This window comes from Pseudophryne corroboree, chromosome 1, assembly GCF_028390025.1.
Source record: "Pseudophryne corroboree isolate aPseCor3 chromosome 1, aPseCor3.hap2, whole genome shotgun sequence".
Lineage (NCBI taxonomy): Eukaryota > Metazoa > Chordata > Amphibia > Anura > Myobatrachidae > Pseudophryne > Pseudophryne corroboree.
The window spans coordinates 623,921,436-623,948,698 of record NC_086444.1 but is presented as its reverse complement, the minus strand read 5'-3'; the positions used below and the strand labels follow the sequence as shown (position 1 = coordinate 623,948,698).

General features: G+C 45.5%; 1 protein-coding gene across 3 annotated transcripts in view; it reads left to right on the top strand.

The window, feature by feature from the left end:
• The window catches only part of POLRMT (RNA polymerase mitochondrial), a 283,173-nt gene that overhangs the window by 185,294 nt on the left and 70,616 nt on the right, over positions 1 to 27,263 (top strand). For all 3 annotated transcript variants that reach the window (XM_063914478.1, XM_063914479.1, XM_063914481.1), the window contains 4 exons: positions 445 to 558; positions 3,635 to 3,687; positions 4,052 to 4,150; positions 10,231 to 10,303. In XM_063914478.1, coding sequence (XP_063770548.1) covers positions 445 to 558; positions 3,635 to 3,687; positions 4,052 to 4,150; positions 10,231 to 10,303 — 339 coding nt within the window. The remainder of the gene's footprint in view (positions 1 to 444; positions 559 to 3,634; positions 3,688 to 4,051; positions 4,151 to 10,230; positions 10,304 to 27,263) is intronic.

The following is a 27,263-nucleotide window of genomic DNA, read 5'->3' as shown; positions in this document are numbered from 1 at the left end:
GAGTCGCACGCTACGAACACATAAACTCTACCGTAAATGCACATACCGTGCGCCTGCGGGTGCCCGCAACAGCGAGTATGCGCACGCACGGGAGAGCGCACGCATGCGCAGCGCGGACCTGTATGAGGTGCAAATATGGCAGTGTGCCTAGTGATATTTTTCTGACTTTGACATCCCATTTTCCACCCAGCACTAAATACAACCGCTAAGTGATTGAAGAGAAATTATCATAGAGTTATATCAACATATTAGTAAATTCAAGTTTTTTGGTTTAATTATTATGTAAAGAATGTGAACCATTGTTGGTTGAGGATTTAAAAAGAAAAAGAAAAAAAAAAAAAGGTCATGCTGCCATCCAAACACCATAAACCATACCATGTGCTGCATCGATCTGGGGACACTGTTGCTCTTATGTGAACATCATTTTTCTTTCCTTGTACTCAGCATTGGCTGACAGAAACTGCTCGTATGATCTCCAAGTCTGGAAACACAGTGGAGTGGATAACACCTTTGGGATTACCCATCATACAGCCATATCACCGCCTCCGGAATGTCAAGGTGAGAGTGTGGTGTTGGTGTACGCCTAACCTTAAGCAGCATTTGGGATATATATAAATTTGTACGTATGTTTACAGCCAAAGTATCCAACATGCACACCACATAACCACACTGCTCACATAGCCTATAAAGTGCACCCACTTCAGTCACTCCTATCTTGCAGACAGTTTTGTTATTCTAATATCATTGTGTATAACAAGAGACGGATTTAGATATGTGCATTAGGTTCAGGAGATTGTGACCAGAGCAACAAAAACATTCAGATCTGCCTAGATCTGTAATGTGTTACAGGTTGAGTCTCTCATATCCACAATTCCGAGATATGAATTATTCAAAAATACAGAATTTTTTGAACATGATTGAGATAGTGACAACTTTGCTGTCTGATGGGTCAATGTACACATACTTTGTTTAGCACGCAAAATTCTTTAAATATTGTATAAAATTACCTTAATGTGTATAAGGTTACAAATACAAATGGGTAACGGTCACTTGCGCTTCGGATTGTCCCAGCAAAAATTCTTACGTGATGATGTTACGATATCACTTATTTCCGATGGTATAGTCCATACATATAAACAAAGGAACCAAAAAATATACAATAGTGTAGTATTGCGAAATTATCTGAACTCCACATGGAAGTGGTAGAACAGTACCGTCGATAAGGTCAAGTTTTCAAGATTCCATTCAAGGCCACCAAAGTGCGGTGGATAATTCACACTGTGCGGAGTTTTACATGTATGCCTAGATGGTGACCAGCGCATAAAGGTTTCTTTATAACTTCCTCCTATCCCCACAAATAGTAGAAAGTTTACAGTAGTTATCCTCCATCTCATGTACAGTATATGTAATATAATCAGATATAGACCCAACTGTAGTGTAAAGATATATATATATATATATATATACAATCAGAAAGTTCAGCACTCACCATAGCAAGCTCACTTATCCTCACAACATCAATAAATAAATGATGGTGTTTTAGTTAGTGAATTGGCCAATGCACGGAAGCCTGCATACCGCTCGCCAAGGTACCCCACCTTCATGCAGGTCCTACACTATCACAAAGTCTCAAAAATTAAAACCTGGCAACTGTATCACACATAATATAAAAACTGTATCACACATAATATAAAAAAATATAAAAAAAAAGTCCATAAAACAAAAGGGTATAGGCAACCATACCATGTAGATGGAATAATAAAAGTCACTGAAGAAGATGGAACAATGGTATAATACGTCAGTAGACATACGCATATGGACCACCTTACCCCAAAAATTAAAAAACACTCCATTCTACGTGTTTCAGCTCACTGTGTTTTCTAGAGGAGTGTCTATATATAAAAAATTCTTGCAAGAAACATGTTTCCTCTACCACCATGTTGTGGTAGGAACAATAAAGTTATTCTGTAATAACGTTATTCAGGTTATTGCCGAGCAACTTTATTGTTCCAGCCACAACATGGTGGTAGTGGAAACACGTTTCTTGCAAGAGTGTCTTTTTATATAGATTACCGTCTTGAAAAAGACGCCACAGTGCTTAGAAAGGAGTATCTTAAATTTGTGGGGTATGGCGGTCCACTATGTCTACTGAAGTATAATAAAGTTCCATCTTCTTCAGTGACTGATGTCATTCCATCTACATGGTGCGGTTGCCTCTTCTCTTTTGTTTTTATAAATGCATTTTGTTTTTGATATCTTTATTCTACTTGTTGGGTCTATCTCTGATTATATTACATTATACATGAGACAGAGGATATTTACTATATATATTCCACTATTCATGGGGATAGGACGAAGTTATAAAGAAGCATTTATGTGCTTATCAACATCTTTGTACAGCTAAGCATAAATTTAAGAGTCTGCACAGTGAATTATCCACCACGGTTCGGGTGTCTTGAATGGAATCTGGGAAATTTAACCTATTCCATAATTTCCCTTCAGATATTCACAAGTGAAGTTTAGATCATTTAGCAATATTACACTATTGTATATTTTTTGTTTCGTGTGTGTGTGTATTGGATTTTTCTGTATTTTGTTATATTTACATACTATACCACCAGTCACCTGGCTTATATAAAAATACACATAGGTAACCATCTCTTTGCTCTTCAGATTGTCCCAACACAAATTCTTACGTAATGTCACAATTTCACTTATTTCCAATGGGAAAGATATACTGTATATACTCTTGTGTGCAAATCATTGGAGTGCCGCACCTTCTCCACAAGCTGTTCGTTTCCATGTGAGGGCACCCAGTGTGTTATTTCAATAAGTGGCTGTGCCGGACCCCTGCCGATTGTGTGTGTGTGTGTGTGTGTGTGTGTATATATATATATATATATATATATATATATATATATATATATATATATATATATAATCTCCAAAATACTTCTGGTCCCAAGCATTTTGGACAAGGGAGACTCAACCTGTACAAATATAAAGATTCCCGTTAACAAATTCCATACCTCCAACAGTGTCTTGTCTATTGCCCATGTGTTTGTTTTATTGCTTCCTGGTTATCCAGATTGCCTTTTTTATTATACCACCAAATGTCCTCATTTTCAACTTGCATATCCAGTTTTATTATTATTTATTACCAGTTATTTATATAGCGAACACATATTCCGCAGCGCTTTAAAGAGAGAATATTTGGCCATTCACATCAGTCCCTGCCCCAGTGGAGCTTACAATCTATATTCCCTACCACATGTACATGCACACACATTCACGCTAGGGTTAATTTTGCTGGGAGACAATGAACCTGCCGGTACATTTTTGGATTGTGGGAGGAAACCAGAGTACCTGGAGGAAACCCACGCAAGCACAGGGAGAATATACAAACTCCACACAGTTAGAGTTACACCATCCGTGCCGCCCCTAGTTTTCCATCTCAGTGGTCACAGTGCACATACCACTCTCATATAACAGTTTTACAATTTCATCTTATTCATGTTATGCATACAACAAATATGTACGGATCTTCATCTGTTAGGTCACTCCTAGGGGATACTATTTTGTGTATCTGTTTGTCACCTGTTTATTTATTGTCAGTTGTTTTTAATCCCTGCAGTTCCAAAGTAAATTGCAGATGGTGTACATGGCAAATAAACATGATGCTAACGAGTAAGTGTGATTTTTTTTCTTCTCCTCTTTGATGCAGTCTATTCTTCCCATCATATTATGACAGCGCTTCTGTTTTCTAGGACCCATGTTTATTCTCACAGTTGCTGAGAATATAAGAGATGTAAATGATTAGAAACAAATGTATTATGTTTGTTACTACTTACATTTCAAAATTACCTTTGCAGTTTACTTGACTTGCCTTCCCAGTACTATGCAGTGTCCTCGGACCTGGACTTGTGCAATTTCACTTCCAGTCTCCTCCTAGATCATTATGTGTTCTTTCTTGAAAGTAGTGTCCTATTTGTGTTTATGTCCTGTTTCTACATATTGTAATTACTACTAACATCCAGCGTTCTAATTTCAGACAGCCAGATACCATGAAACAGAAAAATGCCTTTCCTCCAAACTTTATTCACTCTCTGGATTCTACACACATGATGCTCACTGCCTTGCACTGCTTGAGGTAAGTAAAGCACATTATAAAGCACTGCCATATGTAATCCCATCATTTTATAAGGTAACACCCACCGGTAGGCTCAGAATACGATAATACACTGCATCTCGTAGGCCCAGTATATCTGACACTGGTAGGCCTAGCACATAAGGCACCGTGACTGGTAGGCCCAACATATTGAAAGGCAATGCCACTGGTAGGGCCAGCGTATGATGTCATGCCACAGGTACACATACAGTGTAAGTTTACTGCTGTGTGAAAGTTAAGTCCTGAACACAATGTTCACTACTTATTTGTTTTTGTTTTGTTTTTATTACAGAATCTCTTTTCTCTTACGTCCTAGAGGATGCTGGGGACTCCGTAAGGGCCATGGGTTATAGACGGGCTCCGCAGGAGATATGGGCACCTAAAAGAACTTTCTAGTATGGTGTGCACTGGCTCCTCCCTCCATGCCCCTCCTCCAGACCTCAGTTAGATCTTGTGCCCAGAGGAGATAGAGTGCATTACAGGGAGCTCTCCTGAGTTTTCTGTAAAAATAATTTTGTTAGGTTTTTTATTTTCAGGGAGCTCTGCTGGCAACAGACTCCCTGCATCGTGGGACTGAGGGGAGAGAAGCAGACCCACTTCTTAAGAGTTAAGGGCTCTGCTTCTTAGGCTACTGGACACCATTAGCTCCAGAGGGAGTCGGAACACAGGTCTCACCCTGGGGTTCGTCCCGGAGCCGCGCCGCCATCCTCCTCACAGATGCCGGAAAAAAGAAGCCGGGTGAGTATGACAGATCATAAGAAGACGTCAGGTGGCAGAAGACTTCAGATCTTCATGAGGTAAGCGCGCAGCTTCCATTGCTCCCACACTTACACACACACATGGCACTGATGGGTGCAGGGCGCAGGGGGGGCGCCCTGGGCAGCAATAAACCTCGTTTTTAGGCAAGAAGCATGTAGTTAGGCTGCGGGGCAGTAAACTACGAATCCCCGCCATTTTTTTTTCAAAATCTTGAGCGGGACCGAACCCCGCCGCGCGAGTGGGCGGAGCTTGATCCCTCAGCACTAACCAGCGCCATTTTCTCCACAGAGGCTGCAGAGAACGCTGGCTCCCCGGACTCTCCCCTGCTGAGCATCAGAGGGCTGAAAATAAGAGAGGGGGGCACATATTTAAAGCGCAGTGAGTGGGGAATTCTGTATACATTTATATGTAAAAGCGCTATCTGGGGTTTTTTCCCTGGGTCAGTTGGCGCTGGTGTGTGCTGGCATACTCTCTCTCTATCTCTCCAAAGGGCCTTCTTTGGGGAATTGTCCCCTAATAGTTATATCCCAGTGTGTGTGTGGGGTGTCGGTACGTGTGTCGGCATGTCTGAAACAGAAGGCTTATCCAAAGAGGAGGTGGAACAGATGAGTGGTGTGTCTCAGTCGGCGGTGCCGACTCAGGATTGGATGAATATGTGGCATATGTTAAATGCTAGTGTAGCTTCACTGCATGGAAGACTGGACAAAGCAGAGTCCAGAGCGTCGGCAGGTAATCAATCTACAGATTGTGCCGACTCACAGGACCCGTCGGGGTCTCAGAAACGTCCCTTCTCACAAATAAGGGACACAGATACCGACACGGACTCTGATTCCAGTGTCGACTATGATGAAGCAAGGTTGCACCCCAGGGTGACAAAAAGTATTCAGTGCATGATTATTGCAATAAAAGATGTTACATATCACTGATGAACCCTCGGTGCCTGACACGAGGATACACATTTTTAAGGGAAAGAAACCGGTTATAAACTTTCCTCCTTCCCATGAAATTAATGAGTTATGTGAAAAAGTTTGGGAAACTCCAGATAAGAAACTGCAGATTCCCAAAAGGGTTCTTATGGCGTACCCTTTCCCTACACAGGACAGGGTACATTGGGAATCCTCTCCCACAGTGGACAAAGCCTTAACACGCCTTTCCAAGAAGGTGGCGCACCATCCCCTGACACAGCGGCCCTCAAGGACCCTGCGGATCGCAGGCAAGAGACTACACTAAAGTCTATCTACACTCATACTGGTACTTTGCTTAGACCGGCAATTGCGTCGGCATGGGTATGTAGTGCAGTAGCAGCTTGGACAGATACACTGTCAGCTGACCTTGATACCCTAGATAGGGATACAATTTTGTTAACATTAGCTCATATTAAGGACACAGTCTTATATATGAGGGACGCTCAAAGAGACATTGGTTTACTGGGTTCAAGAGCCAATGCTATGGCTGTTTCGGCAAGAAGAGCCTTGTGGATCCGCCAATGGACGGGGGATGCAGACTCAAAAAGGCATATGGAGGTTTTACCTTACAAAGGTGATGTATTGTTTGGGGACGGCCTCGCGGACCTGATCTCTACAGCTACCGCGGCTAAGTCGACCTTTTTACCTTTTGTTCCCCAACAGCAAAAGAAACCCCCACAATATCAGATGCAGTCCTTTCGGTCGCATAGATCCAGAAGAGGTCGGGGCTCCTCTTTCCTCGCCAGAGGTAAGGGTAGAGGTAAGAGGACACCTGCTGCGGCTGGTTCCCAAGAGCAGAAGTCCTCCCCGGCTTCCACTAAGTCCACCACATGACGCTGGGGCTCCCCTGCGGGAGTCCGCTCAGGTGGGGGCACGCCTTCGACTATTCAGCCAAGTCTGGGTTCAGTCAGACGTGGACCCTTGTGTGATAGAAATAGTCTACCAGGGCTACAAGCTGGAATTCGAAGAGGTGCCCCCACGCCGATTTTTCAAGTCGCCTTACCAGCTTCTACTCCAGAGCGGGAAGTAGTGCTAGCTGCAATTCAAACGCTGTGTCAACAGCGAGTGATTATCAGGGTTCCCCTGAGCCAACAGGGAAAAGGGTATTATTCAACCCTATTTGTGGTCCCGAAGCCGGATGGTTCGGTCAGGCCCATTTTAAACCTAAAATCCCTGAACCTGTACATGAAAAGATTCAAATTCAAGATGGAATCGCTCCGAGCGGTGATAGCCTGCCTGGAGGGGGGGATTTTATGGTTTCACTGGACATAAAGGATGCTTACCTTCATGTTCCCATATATCCCTCTCATCAGGAGTACCTGAGATTCGTGGTACAGGATTGTCATTACCAGTTTCAGACATTGCCGTTTGGGCTGTCCACGGCCCCGAGGATTTTCACCAAGATAATGGCGGAAATGATGGTGGTCCTGCGCAAGCGAGGAGTCACAATTATCCCATACTTGGACGATCTCCTGATAAAAGCGAGATCAAGAGAACAATTACTGGAGAACGTGGCACTCTCTCAGAGAGTGCTTCAGCAACATGGGTGGATTCTCAATCTACCAAAGTCACAGTTGGTTCCGACAATTCGACTAGCCTTCCTTGGCATGATACTGGACACGGAAAAAAAGAAAGTTTTCCTCCCTTTGGAAAAAATCCAGGACCTCCAGAACATGGTCCGAGAACTACTGAAGCCGAAAAGAGTGTCAGCTCATCAATGCACTCGGGTTCTGGGGAAAATGGTGGCAACTTACGAGGCCATTCCCTTCGGCAGGTTCCATGCAATGACGTTTCAATGGGATCTTCTGGACAAATGGTCCGGGGTCCCATCTACAATTACATTAAAAAATAACACTGTCCCCCAGGGCCAGGGTGTCTCTTCTATGGTGGCTGCAAAGTGCTCACCTTCTAGAGGGTCGCAGGTTCGGCATTCAGGACTGGATCCTGGTAACCACGGACGCGAGCATCCGAGGATGGGGAGCAGTCACCCAAGGAAGAAATTTTCAGGGACTATGGTCAGACCAGGAGTCCTGTCTACACATCAACGTGTTGAAGCTAAGGGCCATATACAACGGCCTTCGACAAGCGGAGATTCTTCTTCGCAACCTACCGGTTCTGATTCAAGCAAACAATGTCACAGCAGTAGCTCATGTGAACCGCCAAGGCGGGACAAGAAGCAGAGTCGCGATGGAGGAAGCCACCAGGATTCTTCGCTGGGCGGAAAATCACGTAAGCGCTCTGTCAGCTGTCTTCATTCCGGGAGTGGACAACTGGGAAGCAGACTTCCTCAGCAGACACCATCTCCATCCAGGAGAGAAGTATTTGCAGAGATAATGGATCTCTGGGGAGTTCCTCAAATAGACATGATGGCGTCACGCCTCAACAAGAAGCTTCGGAGGTATTGTGTCAGGTCCCGGGACCCTGAGGCAATAGCAGTAGACGCTCTGGTAACACCATGGGTATTCCAGTCGGTCTACGTGTTTCCTCCTCTTCCTCTCATCACAAAAGTGTTGAGGATCATAAATCGAAAAAGAGTACAAACAATACTCCTTGTTCCAGAGCGGCCTCGAAGGGCCTGGTACTCAGATCTTCAGGAGATGCTCACGGAAGATCCCTGGCCTCTTCCTCTAAGGGAAGACCTGTTACAGCAGGGGCCCTGCATGTTCCAAGACTTACCGCGGTGACGTTTGACGGCATGGCGGTTGAACGCCGGATCCTAGCGGAGAAGGGTATTCCGGAGGAGATCATACCTACTCTAATAAAGGCTAGGAAGGAGGTGACGGTAAAAGATTATCACCGTATCTGGCGGAAATATGTCTCTTGGTGTGAAACCAAGAATGCTCCTACGGAAGATTTCCATCTGGGTCGTTTTCTCCATTTCCTACAGACAGGAGTGGATAGGGGCCTAAAGTTAGGCTCTGTTAAAGTACAGATTTCGGCCTTGTCAATATTCTTTCAGTAGGAATTGGCTTCTCTCCCAGAAGTCCAGACGTTTGTAAAAGGAGTACTACACATCCAGCCTCCTTTTGTGCCCCCGGTGGCACCATGGGACCTGAACGTGGTGTTGCAGTTCCTTAAATCACACTGGTTTGAACCCCTTAAAACGGTGGAGTTGAAATTTCTCACCTGGAAGGTGGTCATGTTGTTAGCCTTGGCATCTGCGAGGCGTGTGTCAGAATTGGCGGCCTTGTCTTACAAGAGCTCTTACTTGATTTTTCACGTAGATAGAGCCGAATTGAGGACTCGTCCTCAATTTTTACCCAAGGTGGTGTCTTCATTTCATATGAACCAACCTATTGTGGTGCCTGTGGCTACGAGTGACTTGGAGGATTCCATGACCCTGGATGTAGTCAGGGCCTTAAAAATTTCTGTAGCCAGGACGGCTAGAATTAGGAAAACAGATGCATTGTTTGTCCTGTATGCTGCCAACAAGATTGGCGCGCCTGCTTCGAAGCAGACTATCGCTCGCTGGATCTGTAACACGATTCAGCAGGCTTATGTTACGGCTGGATTGCCGTTACCGCATTCAGTAAAGGCCCATTCCACTAGGAAGGTGGGCTCTTCTTGGGCGGCTGCCCGGGGCGTCTCGGCATTACAGCTTTGTCGAGCAGCAACTTGGTCGGGGTCAAACACTTTTGCTAAATTCTACAAGTTTGATACCCTGGCGGATGAGGACCTAGCATTTGCTCAGTCGGTGCTGCAGAGTCATCCGCACTCTCCCGCCCGATTGGGAGCTTTGGTATAAACCCCATGGTCCTTACGGAGTCCCCAGCATCCTCTAGGACGTAAGAGAAAATAAAATTTTAAACCTACCGGTAAATCTTTTTCTCCTAGCCCGTAGAGGATGCTGGGCGCCCGTCCCAGTGCGGAAAATCTGCAAGACTTGTATATAGTTGTTGCTTACATAAGGGTTATGTTACAGTTGGAATAGGTCTTGGACCGTTACTGTTAGTTGTTCATACTGTTAACTGGTTAGGTGTATTCCAGGTTATATGGTATGATTGGTGTGGGCTGGTATGAATCTTGTCCTTAGATTAACAAAATCCTTTCCTCGTATTGTCCATCTCCTCTGGGCACAGTTCTCTAACTGAGGTCTGGAGGAGGGGCATAGAGGGAGGAGCCAGTGCACACCATACTAGAAAGTTCTTTATAGGTGCCCATATCTCCTGCGGAGCCCATCTATACCCCATGGTCCTTACGGAGTCCCCAGCATCCTCTACGGACTAGGAGAAAAAGATTTACGGTAGGTTTAAAATTTTATTATTTGTCACCCTTTCACATAGCAATTTTGTATGGTTATATTTTAAATAGATATATCCTTCTGCTCTTTTCCTGTAGACGTGAACTTACTTTTGTGTCTGTTCATGACTGTTTTTGGACACACGCATGTACTGTGGACATGATGAATAAGGTGAGAAAAGTTTTTTTTTTCTTCTCATTTTAAGTATCCAATCTATAAAAAGTGTATGATATTTGTTAGTGTTAAATTACTATTGGAATGAGTGATCCGCATATCTGTATGCTTTTTCAAAGTGATCACATACTGGAACTTATGTAAAGGTTCTCATTGACATATTAGCATGTATGGCACGTGTTCTGCATATGAAATGATCATTAGTGAATGGAGTGTACACAACTACACTGAAAACTGGTGAGTGGCTCAGTTAGTGCTTAGTTAATGTTTGTGACAAAAGGCAAATATAAACCTAGTGCCACAATAGCCCCACAGTCGCAGCTCCGCAAACTGTATTGCCAGGACAGTTTGTCAGAAGTCTGTATTAGATGAAGGCAGGGAAAACGCAAGGAAGACCATAGAGGCTCTGATGGTGTATTGAATAAATGGACATATTACAACTCATTTTGATACACCATTGACTAGTGCTAAATTGAATATTGCAGATAAGTTATGTCAGAATGTCGACAGTGCTATTTTAAGCTAAAATGTGTCAACGTTATGAACATGCCGATCTAATAACTACATAACATTTTAGAGTAGCAGTGTATTAAATTGAGGCAGCAGCCGCTGGGCAGGCCATTCTGCATGCTGTGTGGCCTTGCCCTGTTATGGTCGGCGCCCAGCATGTGAAAGGAAGGAGTGCAGATTCTGCTTTTTATCAGAATCTGCAGTCTGTACTGCATAACCCCCCTGCGTCTAGAGATGCAGCTTCACTGATAACGGTGGCCATGGACCCACGGGCATTCTGTGCCTGGCATAGGCAGTGTCTGATGGCCTGGGCAATGGTCTGCCGATTGTGTGTCTTAGTGCTCATGTCGGTGCATTTGCGCCACAGATGTCGGACATCTCAATAGCATACAGTTGCAGTAGTTGCTGTGACAAAAGTCACAACCACTACTCTACTTACTCCACCCGATGAGAGGGAAGCGGTTTTACGTCTGAATTTCTTTTCATGTAGTGGTGCATTTGACATGGCAATCTAGATAGATAGATATAGGCAATCCTGTTACACAGCTTTGTACACAATAGTTCCTATTTGCATGAGTTTAACAGGAGCATCACCACACGGTTCTAATGGATTACCCTGCTCTTTCCTGTCTCATATCTGCATCCATTCCCCTCCTCATATAAGCAGCCCTGCCCTCATTACTAGGACCATTCCCATTGTTGTATTGGCTACTGTCCAAGCTGTAGGAAGGAACATATAGATCAGGGGTGGCCAACCAGTCAGAGGCAAAGAGCCAGAAAAGATCTGTAGTCCAGAGCAAGAGCCACTATCATGCGCACACAAATATGAGGGTGTGGCTTAATTGTCACAAAGCCACACCCCATTTTTGTGTGCACATCTTTTGGTATGACGTTTGTAGAAGTATGACCTCATATCATAACCCCGTATTTTGTCATGTTGTACAATGCCACCTACATATAATGCCCCAGTACAGTGCCACATACATATAAAAATGGCAAAAAATGGGTGCCTCTACACTGCCAGATATATATGCCCCCACAGTGCCAGATACATATATGTCCCCAGTGCCAGATATACATGTACCCAGTGCCAAATACACATGTCCCCACAGTGCCAGCTATGCCCCAGTGCCAGATACACATGTCCCCACAGTGCCAGATACACATGTCCCCACAGTGCCTGCTGTGCTCCCAGTGCCTGCTGTGCTCCCAGTGCCTGCTGTGCTCCCAGAGCCAGATATGCCCGCTATGCCCCCAGTGCCTGCTATGCTCCCAGTACAGATATACATGTCCCCACAGTGCTCACCAGCCGCCCGCTCCCTTCAGTTCCGCTCTCCTCCGCTCCCCTCCCCGCGCTGCTCTTGCTCTCTCCAGCGGCGGTGTCTCTCTTCAATGATGTGTCTCCACATGTCCTGTTCATCTATATCAGCGGTGGCCAACCCGCGGCTCTTTCATCCGCCGCATGCGGCTCGGCCAGCTCCTGGCCACCGCTGCCCCCAGCCCCAGACACACGCACGCCTCTCCGGCAGCTGTGTCTCGGGTCAATTTGGCGCCGGTCCGTGTGCCAATCAAAGCTCGCATCCGGCAGCCAATCAGGAGCCTTAGCTGCCGGTCCGCAAGCTCTGATTGGCTCACGGGCTGGCGCCGGATTGAAGCGAGACACCGCTGCCGGAGAGGCTTGCATGTGGCTGGGGGCAGTGGTGGCCAGGAGCCGGCCGAGCCGCATGCGGCGGATGAAAGAGCCGCATGCGGCTTGAGAGCCGCGAGTTGGCCACCGCTGATATAGATGAACAGGACATGTGGAGTGTTAGCAGTGGTGCTCAGTATACTTCATTGTATTTTGTAAGTCATACTCAGCTCTGTCTTTTTTGTTTCATCAGCTGTGTCCATTGGTTAGTCCAAAGAGAAAGGGATCGCACCTGTAGTTAATTTACCAAAAAGAACTCCCTATTATAATAAGTATGTAATAATCTATATACTGTATATAAAATCGGATGTATGTATGTTTATATGTTCCAGCATAACTCAGGAATGCCTGGAGCAATTTACACCACACTTGGTACACATATGACTTACAATCTGGAAAAAATACTTTGGGGGTAAGACACCCCTAGCACCCCTAGGGGTGGGGGTGGGAAGGAGGAGACATGTAAAAATCCATCGTTTTCGGGGTCGCTGAGATGAATAGTGACACTCCTGATGCTGTTTCAGTCCAAGTTCAGCACCCATCAGAACTAAGGAGAGTGAGAAGCTAAGCAAGTACTCCTAGGGCCCTTTGAAATAGTCAGCCTGCAAACCTTACATATTTAATATACAGCGGGCGGAGCTTGGCCTGACGTCCCAGCGTTTACAGCACTGAGCAGGGCAGCATCAGAGGCGGGATGGGGCAGAGAAGGAGGCGGATTATTCTCCTCAGCACCAGCATTTCTTTTTCATCCACTAGGGGTCACTGGAGTACTCTTGGGATATGGATGGCTTCCGCAGGAACAGGGCACTGAATATTTAAATTTAGAACTCTCCTCCCCTCCATATCCCAGAGTACCTCAGTGTTTTTTCTGTGCTCATCGTAGCAACAGGCTTGTGTGGCTCAGTCCACACTTATTTTGAATATTTTAATTTTTTATTATTTTTTCTTTTTTTCACATTACCACATCCCTTTCCCCCTTCCAAAAGGCCAGGGTCAGGGATAGTGGAAGCTGCTACTAGCAGCAGTGGCGTGTCGGTCCTCCCTAAAAGAGCACCCTCACAGCCAGAGCAGACATCCTGCAGAAAGGCTGGCCCGGTGCTTACAGAGAAGCCCCGTCAGAGCCTCACCACAGGAGTCCAGGTATGTTGGTCGGGGCGGCAGCGTGAGCTGTGTGGGAAGGGGGGAGCACTGTTTATTAAAGAGCCGCCCGCCGCCGCTGCTCACAGCGCACCACACTCTATGCAGCGCGCTCCTTGGCTCCCGCTGCCTGGTCTCCGGCGCCCGCTGGCCGTCCTCCGGCTACCGCTACCCGCCTCCCCCGGCCCTTTTACTTGCTCCTGGTGTTCCAATACACGGAGCATACAGGTAGGGGGGGGGGGGGAGAAGCTCACAGCACACGATGCTGCACGGGGGGGGGGGAGCAGCAGCAGCAGTATGCTAGGCTGCATATATATAAGGGAAGCATAGAAATTAGCTTTTTGTTACCACTATCCCAGGTTATATAAAAAAGATTATAACCTGTACTGTGATTATACTGTAAGCATGGCATGGGGGCCATTTTAACCATGCTTCCTGTTCTTCCTGTTGTGATTCCAGAACGTTCCTGTCCTACATCTCTTCTCCACCGGAGGCGCAGGGGTGTTAGTGGGAATTTGGAATCACATTTCATAGGACTGGCCACGTGTACTGCACTTGGCCAGATATATATATTACACACACCTTAGTACTATTTTACTGAGTCGTGCAAGTGTCTGTTTTTGTATATTGTATTGTCTGTCTGCATAATGAGTAAGGCACCAGCAAAAACTAAAAAGCAGTTTCACTGCAAGGTCTGTAGCAGTGTGTTACCGGATGGATCTACCACATGTACAGTATGTTTTGTTAATTCAGTTACGAATACAAATTCTGCTCCGGTTTTAAAGCCAGTTTCCTCCCCGGACCCTCCATGGGAAATGCTAGCCAATGTACTGGCTGGGTTGCAATCAGAATTGACCGCCGCTCGACAAGAGCGGGAAGCGGCAAGATCTGAGTCTAGGGTGAGACCGCCAGAACTACCGGAGGGGTCTCAGCCTTGCCAAAAGTCCAAATCCATTTTGGGTAGACGGGATAAATTTCATATGTCTTATGATTTACCCGTTTCTGCTATGTTGCATTCTGACGATTCCATGCCAGACCTCACTGCGCAAGATGAGGGTGAGGAGGGCGAAGTGGACCAGCAGTCAGATAGTGATGATTTTACCAGCCAAGGCATTGATAATCTCATCAGAGCGGTGCGTCAGTCTCTGAAGTTTACAGAAACTGAGGAGCCTTTGACAAATGATGAAGTCGTCTTTACTAAACGACCGAGATCTCCAATGTGTTTTCCTGTTTCGGAGTCTCTTAATAAGATGTTAGTAGAAACACAAAAGAATCCAGATAAACGGTTTTCTATACCTCGTAGATTTAAGTCTAGTTACCCGTTTCCAGACTCGGTGACATAAACATGGGAGAATCCACCAATGGTTGATTCGTCTGTGTCAAAACTTACAAAGAAATTAACCATACCAGTGCCAACTGCTACTACGCTTAAAGACCCTTCAGACCGCAAAATAGAAACCATGCTAAAGTCCATGTATATAGCAGCAGGAGTGCTGCTGAGACCTGGGTTGGTTGGCATTTGGATCACTAAGGCGCTCATAGTATGGATAACAGAACTCAAGTCTGCCCTACATGACGATCACCTTATACTTCTTGCTGATCAAATGTGTGAGGCTGCAGAGTATCTATGTACAGCTTCTACTGACGTCTATCAGCTCACTTCTCGCATTTCATCGTCACTGGTTACAGTACGACGAGCACTCTGGCTGCGTTCTTGGCAAGCGGAGGCAGAGGTCAAAATAGGTATAGAGGCGTTACCTTACGGGGGCGAGAAGTTGTTTGGTCCTGAATTGGACAAATGGATTTCTGAGGCCACGGGAGAAAAGTCTGTTTTCTTACCATTGCCTCCAACGGTACCAAGACGGAGATACTCTGGACCTGCGTTCAAATCCTTTAGACCTCAGCCCTTTCGCGGGCGTGGCAGAGGAACAGCCGCGCCTGGTAGACGAGGTCGAGGATGTGGTTTCCAACAAACCAACACCAGTCGTCAGGACGCTAAGGTCACCGACAAGCCAGTGGCCTGACGGGCTCCCAGCCCATCTCGGATCTCCAATTGTGGGAGCACGCCTTCAGACATTCCATTTGGCGTGGTTCCAGACATCCACAGATGGGTGGATCCGCAATTTAGTGTTAAAAGGTTACAAAATAGAGTTCGACTGTCTTCCGCCACTGCGGTTTTTCAAGACAGGACTACCTCTCTTGGACGACAAGAGGGCGGTTCTGCAAATTGCCATTCAGTCCCTACTGGATTCAGCAGTTTTGATTCAGGTCCCGGAACAACAACAAGGTCAGGGTTATTATTCCAGTCTGTTTGTGGTACCGAAGCCGGATGGCTCCGTCAGGCCAATATTGAACTTAAAGGGTCTCAATCAGTACGTCACTTACTACAGATTCAAGATGGAATCTCTGCGGTCAGTAATTGCAGGTTTAGAGCCAAAGGTATTCATGATTGCGCTAGATCTCAAGGATGCGTACTTACACATTCCGATTTGGCAACCTCATCAGAGGTTCTTGCGTTTTTGCAATACGCCAGAAGCATTACCAGTTTCAGGCTCTACCGTTTGGCCTCTCGTCAGCGCCTCGGGTATTCACCAAAGTGATGTCTGTGATAATAGCTTATCTCAGATCCCTGGGAGTGACAATAGTTCCGTACTTAGACGATCTGTCTCGGTACATTTGTGCATTCGCCTCTTAGGCACAATGGTGGCAGCTTTCGAAGCGCTTCAGTTCGGAAGATTTCACTCACGTCCATTTCAACTGGATGTGCTCGCACAGTGGTCGGGCTCGCATCTGCAGATTCACCACAGAGTGAGGTTGTCGCCACGGGCAAGGGTATCTCTACTCTGGTGGCTCAAAGTACACAATCTTACCGCAGGGAAACTGTTCGGCGCCTGGAATTGGATAATTCTAACGACGGACGCGGGTCTCAGAGGTTGGGGAGCTGTAGTTCAAAATTGTCAGCACCAGGGTCTCTGGGCGGATCACGAAAGATTCCTGTCTATAAATGTCCTGGAACTCCGGGCAATTTACAATGCGCTACGACAAGCAGTATACATGCTTCGGTCTCAGACTGTCCAGGTGCAGTCAGACAACGCGACGGCAGTCGCGTACATCAACAAACAAGGAGGAACGAGAAGCCGCATGGCAATGCGGGAAGTAGCTCGAATCCTCAATTGGGCCGAACATCACCAAGTGATATTTTCGGCAGTGTTCATTCCGGGAGTGGACAACTGGGAGGCAGATTATCTCAGCCGTCGGGATTTTCATCCAGGAGAATGGGCATTAAATCCAGAAGTGTTTCACATGTTGGTCCAGAGGTGGGGTTACCCTCAAGTGGACCTGATGGCATCTCGCCACAATCACCAAATGCCCCAGTATGTGTCCAGAACGAGAGATCCAAAGGCAGTGGCGGTGGATGCTCTCACAATCGCTTGGCCGTACAGCCTCGTGTATCTGTTTCCACTGTTTCCGCTGCTCCCTCTGTTGCTAAAACGGATCAAAAGAGAGTCTGTCACAGTCATACTAGTGGCGCCTCATTGGCCTCGGAGAGCTTGGATATCGGATCTCCGCGGACTACTCGCAGACGATCTGTGGCCGCTCCCACTACGTCCAGACCTGTTACAACAGGGTCCGTACCTTTACCCCGATTTAGCGCGGCTGCGTTTGACGGGGTGGCTGTTGAGACCGCCCTTTTAAGAAGAGAGGGCATTCCAGAATCTGTTATACCAACCATGTTACGAGCTAGGAAGCCGGTTACGGCAGCTCATTATTACAGAATTTGGCGTGCCTATATAGGTTGGTGTGAAAATCTGAAGTTTCCGACATCTTTCAAGTTATCCCGTCTTTTGTTATTTCTACAAACGGGGTTAGATGGAGGACTGCGTTTATCTACACTAAAGGTGCAGGTATCTGCGTTGTCAATTTACTTTCAAAGACGATTGGCTCTATTGCCGTTGGTACACACTTTTCTGCAAGGTGCCCTCAGAGTACAGCCTCCATTCATTCCACCTACAGCGCCATGGGACTTGCATCTGGTTTTAGAGTTCTTACAGTCTTCATATTTTGAACCCTTACAACAAGTGGATATTAAGTTTCTCACTTGGAAAACAATTTTTCTCCTAGCCTTAGCTTCGGCAAGGCGTGTTTCAGATTTGGGTGCCTTGTCATGCAAGCCACCGTATTTGGTGTTTCATGATGACAGAGCGGAACTTCGGACGACTCCCGTTTTCTTACCAAAGGTAGTGTCATCTTTTCACATCAATCAACCAATAGTAGTTCCTGTGTTAACAGGACAGTCTGGAACTCTGGATGTGGTACGCGCATTACGCGTTTATGTATCCCGAACGTCTCCAGTTCGTAAGACGGAAACGTTGTTTGTTCTCTATGATGCTGCCAAGATGGGTTGGCCAGCTTCTAAGCAGACCTTATCCAGATGGATAAAACTGACTATACGTCAGGCTTACCTTCATGCTAGGTTACAGCCGCCTACATCAGTAACAGCTCATTCCACACGTTCTGTGGGAATTTCATGGGCAGCTGGTCGTGGAGCTTCTATGACGCAGCTTTGCCGTGCGGCTACATGGTCACCAGTGCACACGTTTGTGCGCTTTTACAAGTTTGATACGTTTGTGGCATCAGCTTCTAGCTTTGGCCGCCTAGTGTTACAGGTGCCAAACAGCTCTCCCGCCCACGGGGGAAGCTTTGGTACGTCCCAAGAGTACTCCAGTGACCCCTAGTGGATGAAAAAGAAAATAGGATTTTGGTACTTACCAGGTGAATCCTTTTCTTTGAATCCATAGGGGGCACTGGACGCCCACCCAGAGCAGTTTACCTGGTTTGTGGTAAGTTCAGGGGATCTTATGGTAACACACTCTCACCGACTGGTTCAAATTATCAAGTTCTATCGGTTATGGTGTCAACTGTTTAGTTGTCCGTAACGTTATGTGTCAACTTTATTGTTGTCCGTTATGTTATATGTAATTCTCCATTGTCAACCTCTCTATAGCTCCTGTTCGGCTCAGTAAAAAACACTGAGGTACTCTGTGATATGGAGGGGAGGAGAGTTCTAAATTTAAATATTCAGTGCCCTGTTCCTGCGGAAGCCGTCCATATCCCAAGAGTACTCCAGTGCCCCCTATGGATTCAAAGAAAAGGATTTACCTGGTAAGTACCAAAATCCTATTTTTGACAGCATCAATCCGGAGAAAGCCCAGAGGTGCGGCCTGACAGATTGCGATTATTCTTGAAATTCTGTAGCGAAGCATGGGTATTCAGCTCGTATAGCATATAGTATGCCTAATTAGTTTTGTGACTTTTAAGACATGTGCATGTACAGCAACAGTAGTCTCTTAGTAGAATGTACTATTGTTTTGTGAAATATTATCTTGATGTGATATCAGGAGATCAGCAGTTAAGAAAATACTAGATGTTTGACACAAGTCCAAAATGACTGTATGTATGTAAATATAAATTTTTGGGGAGCAATATACTTCTAGGGACTGTTTTTGAACTATGGGGGCGAAAACATCTTTTTTTTCTCTGACGTCCTAGTGGATGCTGGGAACTCTGTAAGGACCATGGGGAATAGCGGCTCCGCAGGAGACTGGGCACAACTAAAGAAAGCTTTAGGACTACCTGGTGTGCACTGGCTCCTCCCTCTATGACCCTCCTCCAGACCTCAGTTAGAATCTTGTGCCCGGCTGAGCTGGATGCACACTAGGGGCTCTCCTGAGCTCCTAGAAAAGAAAGTATATTTTAGGTTTTTTATTTTCAGTGAGATCTGCTGGCAACAGACTCACTGCTACGAGGGACTAAGGGGAGAAGAAGCGAACCTACCTGCTTGCAGCTAGCTTGGGCTTCTTAGGCTACTGGACACCATTAGCTCCAGAGGGATCGAACACAGGGCCCGACCTCGATCGTCCGGTCCCCGTGCCGCGCCGCCGTCCCCCTTACAGAGCCAGAAGCATGAAGATGGTCCTGAAAATCGGCGGCAGAAGACTTCGGTCTTCAACAAGGTAGCGCACAGCACTGCAGCTGTGCGCCATTGCTCCTCATGCACACCTCACAATCCGGTCACTGATGGGTGCAGGGCGCTGGGGGATGGCGCCCTGAGCAGCAATATTAACACCTTGGCTGGCAAAATAATCACAATATATAGTCCCAGAGGCTATATATGTGAAAAATACCCCTGCCAGGATCCATAAAAAAGCCGGAGAAAGTCAGACGAAAAAGGGCCGGGGCTATCTCCCTCAGCACACTGGCGCCATTTTCTCTTCACAGTACAGCTGGAAGACAGCTCCCCAGGCTCTCCCCTGTAGTTTTCAAGCTCAAAGGGTTAAAAAGAGAGGGGGTACTAAATTTAGGCGCAAATCTGTGTATTATAGCAGCTATAAGGGAAAAATCACTGTGGGTAGTGTGAATCCCTGCATTATATAGCGCTCTGGTGTGTGCTGGCATACTCTCTCTCTGTCTCCCCAAAGGACTTTGTGGGGTCCTGTCCTCAGTCAGAGCATTCCCTGTGTGTGTGCGGTGTGTCGGTACGGCTGTGTCGACATGGTTGATGAGGAGGCTTATGTGGAGGCGGAGCAGATGCCGATAAATGTGATGTCGCCCCCTGTGGGGCCGACACCAGAGTGGATGGATAGGTGGAAGGTATTAACCGACAGTGTCAACTCCTTACATAAAAGGCTGGATGACGTAACAGCTGTGGGACAGCCGGCTTCTCAGCCCGCGCCTGCCCAGGCGTCTCAAAGGCCATCAGGGGCTCAAAAACGCCCGCTACCTCAGATGGCAGACACAGATGTCGACACGGAGTCTGACTCCAGTGTCGACGAGGTTGAGACATATACACAATCCACTAGGAACATCCGTTGCATGATCTCGGCAATGAAAAATGTGTTACACATTTCTGACATTAACCCAGGTACCACAAAAAAGGGGTTTTATGTTTGGGGAGAAAAAGCAGACAGTGTTTTGTTCCCCCATCAGATGAGTGAATGAAGTGTGTGAAGAAGCGTGGGTTCCCCCGATAAGAAACTGGTAATTTCAAAAAAGTTACTGATGGCGTACCCTTTCCCGCCAGAGGATAGGTCACGTTGGGAGATATCCCCTAGGGTGGATAAGGCGCTCACACGTTTGTCAAAAAAGGTGACACTGCCGTCTTAGAATACGGCCACTTTGAAGGAGCCTGCTGATAAAAAGCAGGAGGCTATCCTGAAGTCTGTATATACACACTCAGGTACTATACTGAGACCTGCAATTGCCTCAGCATGGATAGTGCTGCTGCAGAGTGGTCTATTATCCTGTCAGGACAGGGATACTATTTGCTAACCATAGAGCATATTAAAGATGTCGTCTTATATATGAGGGATGCACAGAGGGATATTTGCCGGCTGGCTTCCAGAATTAATGCAATGTCCATTCTGCCAGGAGGGTATTAGGGACCCGGCAGTGGACAGGCGATGCTGACTTTAGAAGGCACATGAAGATTCTGCCTTATAAGGGTGAGGAATTGTTTGGGGATGGTCTCTGGGACCTCGTATCCACAGCAACAGCTGGGAAGGAAAAAATTTACCTCAAGTTTCCTCACAGCCTAAGAAAGCACCGTATTATAAGGTACAGTCTGATAGAGTCAACTATCTACCTTTTAACATTAGCTATATACTAATACCGTGTAGCCGTAGTGGCCGCTAAACCTCGTGCACGTGTTACACACTTCATACGCTATTTGCGTATGAAGGCCTCACACGTGGTACGCAAGTAATGTACACACACTGCGCTGGGTGTATGGAATACACACTGCGAGCGCACACACAGACAGTACTGTTATAAACTTTAAACACAGAATATGCTTACACTGTAAACCTTAGAATTGTAACACTGTAATGATATACAACTGGTTAACCTGGATATATAAGCAAGCTGTTTGAGTGATTTGAAATACACAGAAACCCTTTGTACTAGCTAGAAACACACAGACACCCTGCTGAGGCTCCAAAACCTTTACTAACGAGCTTTTAGATATATCAAAAGGGGAAACACAATTACAGCTTATACTCTACAGTCTAACATCAGTATCTTAGCAGAATAACTACACATAAATATACAATAGCGTCACAATCTTATACAATAACAGAGAGAGAGAGAATATGGCAAATACAAACAGGGAACAAGTTGGTTACAGAGAATAACTTACACACACTGGGGAATGATCGCTGCGCAGCTTCTGGTACCAGCTCCAAGTTAGTCAAGATGAAAACCGTTGTGTGGAGAGAGAGAGAATGAGCTGGCCAGGCTGGCTGTACTTATATACACTGCATACAGTACACTACAAAGGGACCTATAATCTCATTGTTCATTGGACACCGGAATCTGTCTTCATATTACAACAAAAGGTCATAGGTTTGTTTGAACAGGTGGGCTGTGACTACCCCAGACTGCTCAGGTGGGAGGGAAACTCGGGATTTCCAACACATGGACAATGAATAAATGTCCAGAAACTACTAATAGACATAACTATATGCAGGAGCGATTAATCTTTACCTAACCAGCACCGGATTGTTTCTAATAAAATGTTCTTTAGTTAGGTACCAAACACCACTGCTCAAATCCTATCTGACCCTTCATATCATGCAAAGAGGAATACCTCTGTCCAGGGACCAGTCACAATAAACAAACTTACAGTTATTATTAAGGGGAACATTATCTATAAAACATACTATTTGGATTTACTATGTAACGATTGAGTCGCCCGCTAGACGCACACAAACTCTACCGTAAGTGCGCATACCACGCACCAATGCGCACGGCCGTGGTGGCGCCGTCACGCAGCTGCGAATATGCGCACGCACGGGAGAGAGCGTGCACATGCAGCGGGCAAGCGCATGGGGTGGATATATGGCAACGTGTAGCATGATATTTTTCCGACTTTGACAGTCCACCCTTTGGCAGTCATCAATAACTGCCACTTCCTAAAACAATTCAAAAAGAAAAAAATATATATATATACCATCATGTTAGTACCATTTTATGATTGAGGAAAGGGAGGAAAAGAGAAGGTGGGAAAAACGTATGACCTAGTGAGATAGTAGAAGCATGTGTGTATGAATCCATGTTTGAGGGGTCATGTATCATCGTGCCATACGTGTTTTAAATCAAGCTTCAAGGTATTGTGAAGTATACATTTGAATTCCTTCTTATCCCGTATTAAGGGTCTGTGGATGGGCTGTCAAACTTTACCGAGCTCTTTTCGGCTTTTGGTTGCAACAAAATGAGGGAGCACATTATAGTTGATGATACATGAATGGGGGGGTAAGTGAGTGCTGATATCTGTGTCTATATTCCCTATCGACTATGTGTGTCATTACCTGAAGGTTGTAGAGGTGAAGATAAGAACTGTGAGTTTAATATGCATTCGCCGATTGAGGTCTTGTCTGATGTCTTGTCTTGATGTACATGATGTCTGATGTCTCTCGATGCTTTTGCTATAAATGGCGACAAAAGCTTTTCCATTGTCCAGAAAGTTAGTCACTAAAATATTTGGGCTATCGTAAAAATTTAAAGTCACTAGGGATATTGGGGGTCTGTGGTATAGTCCATTGATGGTCTGTATAAAAGAGGTTGTCAAATTCTTCTTCCAAGCGGATGTCTTTGTACCTTGGAGGAAAACAAAGGAGAAACGGGTGAAAGAAACGGACTGTGGAATCACATTTTCATCACAACATTGTCTCTATCGCCGGGTCATAAATCAAATTTGTTGTTGTTATTATAGTGTCCTTGCTCCTCAGACTCATCACTCTGGTACTACCTTTACACTTCGTTAAAATCCGAACGCATCTAAATATCAAACCAATCAATATGACGGCATCCAGAATACACAAGAGAAATTTCCCTACATCCATGATAATACCTTGGGCCCATTCTCCTAAGCCCGAGAACCAATTTCGTGGGTTCAACCATGACACCCAACCTGTCAGCTCATTGCCCACAGCGGCGAGAGTGAGATTGTCTCCTTCGGAACTCCCACTTCAATTGCAAAATGTCATCCATCTTTTGGTCTATGACCTCGACTGGATCCTCTGTGCTGTTTGTAATGTACGTGCAGCACTTTATTCCATATTGAGTTGTTAGGGTAACACAATACCCGCCTGTCACAGCTGTGAGGTACTTGAGAATCATCCTATGCTGAACCAGTTCTGTTTTGTAGGCTTGTAACTCCCTCCCTGTATACCTGAATGTGTCGTCATACATTTCGGTGATATTGTCTAATAAATTTGCAAGCGCAGATATATATCTATAATTTAACACTCCTCTGGCGGTACGAGTGACATCTAACGCGAGTAGGACTTGAATCCCGGTGGATTCATGGATCAGGTCAGAGGCCGGATGCTCTGTTCTTTCTACCAGGTGCCGTTTAACGATGTGCTCGTAATGAGTGTGAGTATAAGGAGCTTGGGCACTGCGGTGAATATCTTTCATTTTGTTATGGGATACAGTCATTACCTCAGGCAGTACTTTTCCAATATAACATAATCCCTCTGAGTTTGGGGCAAGCCACTTATACCCCTTCCTCCCGCATATGAAATATGCATCATCGGGGAGAACATATGGGACGGAGTATGACATTACCATGTTACAAATTTTCCATGTGAAATCTCCTAACCCTAATTCTCCCATCTGTTTAGTACACGTATCTGTTTGTACGATATGTGCACAGTATCCTGGTGATACTTCTCCAACTCGCATGGTCCTACTTCCTAAAGTGTACCTATACCGGAAAAATTTTCTATGGTCGGCTATCTGGCGTATAAGTTCTGTGTCTATGGGCATTCTGTCGTCTCTGTGTGAAAATGTCATGGTTTGGTTACTCCATGACACTTCCCAATTTCCCGGCTTTCGGGGATTGGAAATGTTAAAGCACACTAAGGATCTATCCACATGATATTGGTGGAGCTTCAAACTAGGAGGACTAGAGATATTAAACCTCCTGTCCACCGGACTCCCACCACTTAGCTCAAGTACCTCTCCTACAGTTAAAGGGAATGGTACTAGTCCTGATTTGCTATGGCCTTGAGGTACTTGAGAGCATACCCAACAGTCTGTCTGATTTAACACTTTACCCACTAAGGAGTGATAGTCACTCAATGGATGCCGGTCCATATGGATATTAAAACTGGATTGACATTTCTTGATGCACCCATCCTCAACTATACTGTCACAGTGTCTACAGATGCAGTTCTCTTCTGCTAACAATCCTTCACAATTCCTTCTATTGTCAATGCTATCAGATCGTTTTCTGATACTCGCCTTTACTCGGTGATTATGTTGCTATTGGAAATTTACGCCTCCGTCTCAGTCATCAGAAACCCATTCCGGATCCTTTCTCGACCTCACTGGTACTCTCACCGAAACAGACTGCTCTGGTCAACATCATGGTCAACAGGAAAACACGGACTGCAGTCTCTTGGGGCGAGTCCATCTTACAGGAGGAGAAAGAGAAATTTGTAATGGGGGCACAAAAAAAATACTTTGAGGGGAAAGAAAAAATGTTATGATGCTTTTGTCCTCTAGTCGTGTTGTTCTTCTTGCTCTGCTGTCATCTCAAAGGTGCTGTCTCTCAGTCTTCCAAACGAATCATTCTGGTGATACAATATTCCTTCCAAATCTGCGATCTTTCTGTAAGGAGCAAAAATCTTGCATTACCATTTGTCTAACTGATGTGTGACATACCATCTTTAAAGCATGAGAACATGAGAGAGAAGAGGAAAAAAAACAAACGAGAGAGAGAACAATTCATATATATGTTACATAAAACAACAAACAAAAAAAACATTGTCAGATCTTCCGTTCACCATCAGGCTGTCACACCAACACATCCATTGGTATCTTTGAGCAGTGTCCCCCACCAGTATTTCCACACTCCACCCTTTTTGTGCCTGGCCAGGACACACCGATGTCGGTAGGTCACACTGGGGTTAGGTAGACTTCTGCAAAGACCAAGTAGCTATGTGATGTTTGAGTTCTGCCGATGAACGTCAGAGATGGGGAAAAAAACATTTACAAATCAATTACAACGTTTACCCGGCCGTTCCTGTGTCTACAAGGAACTGACCTCCCAATTTCATTAACTGTAACCTCAGGCTTACTATCAGTCCTAATGATCACCTTTCCCGACTACATATTACAGGTGCAGCCCAAACTTCTTCCTATATGATACCTGATTACAATTTCGTGTGTCATAACTCTGCTCGTGTTCTTGTCTAGGGGGTCTGACTTTATGTGGGCTGTTACAGTTGCTGGCATAATGCCCTTCTCTTTTACAAAGATAACAAACCCTTGGCTTCCTCCATGTGCCAGTGGCCTGGGGTTTCGGTCGATTTGATGCCTCCTCTAGTGCTTGGATGCTCATCACCATCAACCGCTCTCCCTGTGCTTCCCTGGTTCTTTGGATATTACGGTCATGCTCGATAGCGGATTCTCTTAATGCAGCCACCGAGATACCTCTCCAGTGAGGTAGAGAGGTTTGTACCCTGATTCTTAGTGTGTCTTTTAAGCCGTCCATTAATACGGACACAGCTACTTCTCTATGATTCACATTTGTTTTAATGTCTTCTATCCCTGTATACCTAGCCATGTCCTGCAATGCCCGATGGAAATAATCAGCAGCTGTTTCTCCCTCTTTTTGTTTGATGGAGAAAATTTTGTTCCATTTGACAACAGCAGGAAAATACACTCCCAACTGCAGATTGATTCTTTTTACATTATCTTGATTGTACTCACCCGTAAGGGGTACCTCTTCATCTAGTTTACAGTAAGCGATAAATTTCACTGAGTCGACATTGGGGGGTAAACATGCCCTCAGCAATACCCGCCAATCTTTGTTATTGGGCTCCACAGTATTTCCTAGCTCTCTAATGTACTTCTGGCTTGCAACTAGATCTTTCCTTGGATCAGGGAATTCAGACACCATTGATCTTAATTCCGTTCGGGAAAAGGGGCAGTGCATGGCGATGTTTCTGACAGGAGTGACTCCTGAAGTGTCAGTTTTCCCATTTGGTACTGCAATTACCCTGACAGGATTAAGTCCAATAACGTCATTCTGAGTTGGTTCTACAATATGAGGTACATTTGTTTGTGCGTGATATATAACACCATACGTACCTGTGGACACGACCTCACCTGACCCTCCGTTAGGGGGTTTGATTACTGCCTTTACCGATTTGGTCGCGTCCACCTGGATGTCTTGTATGATGGCTGCTGGGAAAGGTGCCGACATCGTGCTGGGCTCACTTTCTTGTTTGTGATCCTGAGGGAAGTTTAACATGGGGTGCAACTTGCACGGTTTAACAGTGGTACATTTAACAGTTTTACTTTTATCATTGTTACATTTGTTACTTTTATCATTGTTACATTTATTACAATTATTCTTATCATCAATAATACAGTTGCTAAGTGCATGTTTATCAAACACCAGTGTGCCACTCTCTGTAACCACCTTCTCTGTTGTTGCCATATTTTTCTTACCACAGTGAGAGTCAGCTGTGTAAGCTAATCCTCCTTGTATTTCACCTTCCTGTTGCCATATCTGTAAACAATCATAATGTCTAATTCGTTGCTTCCCGGATT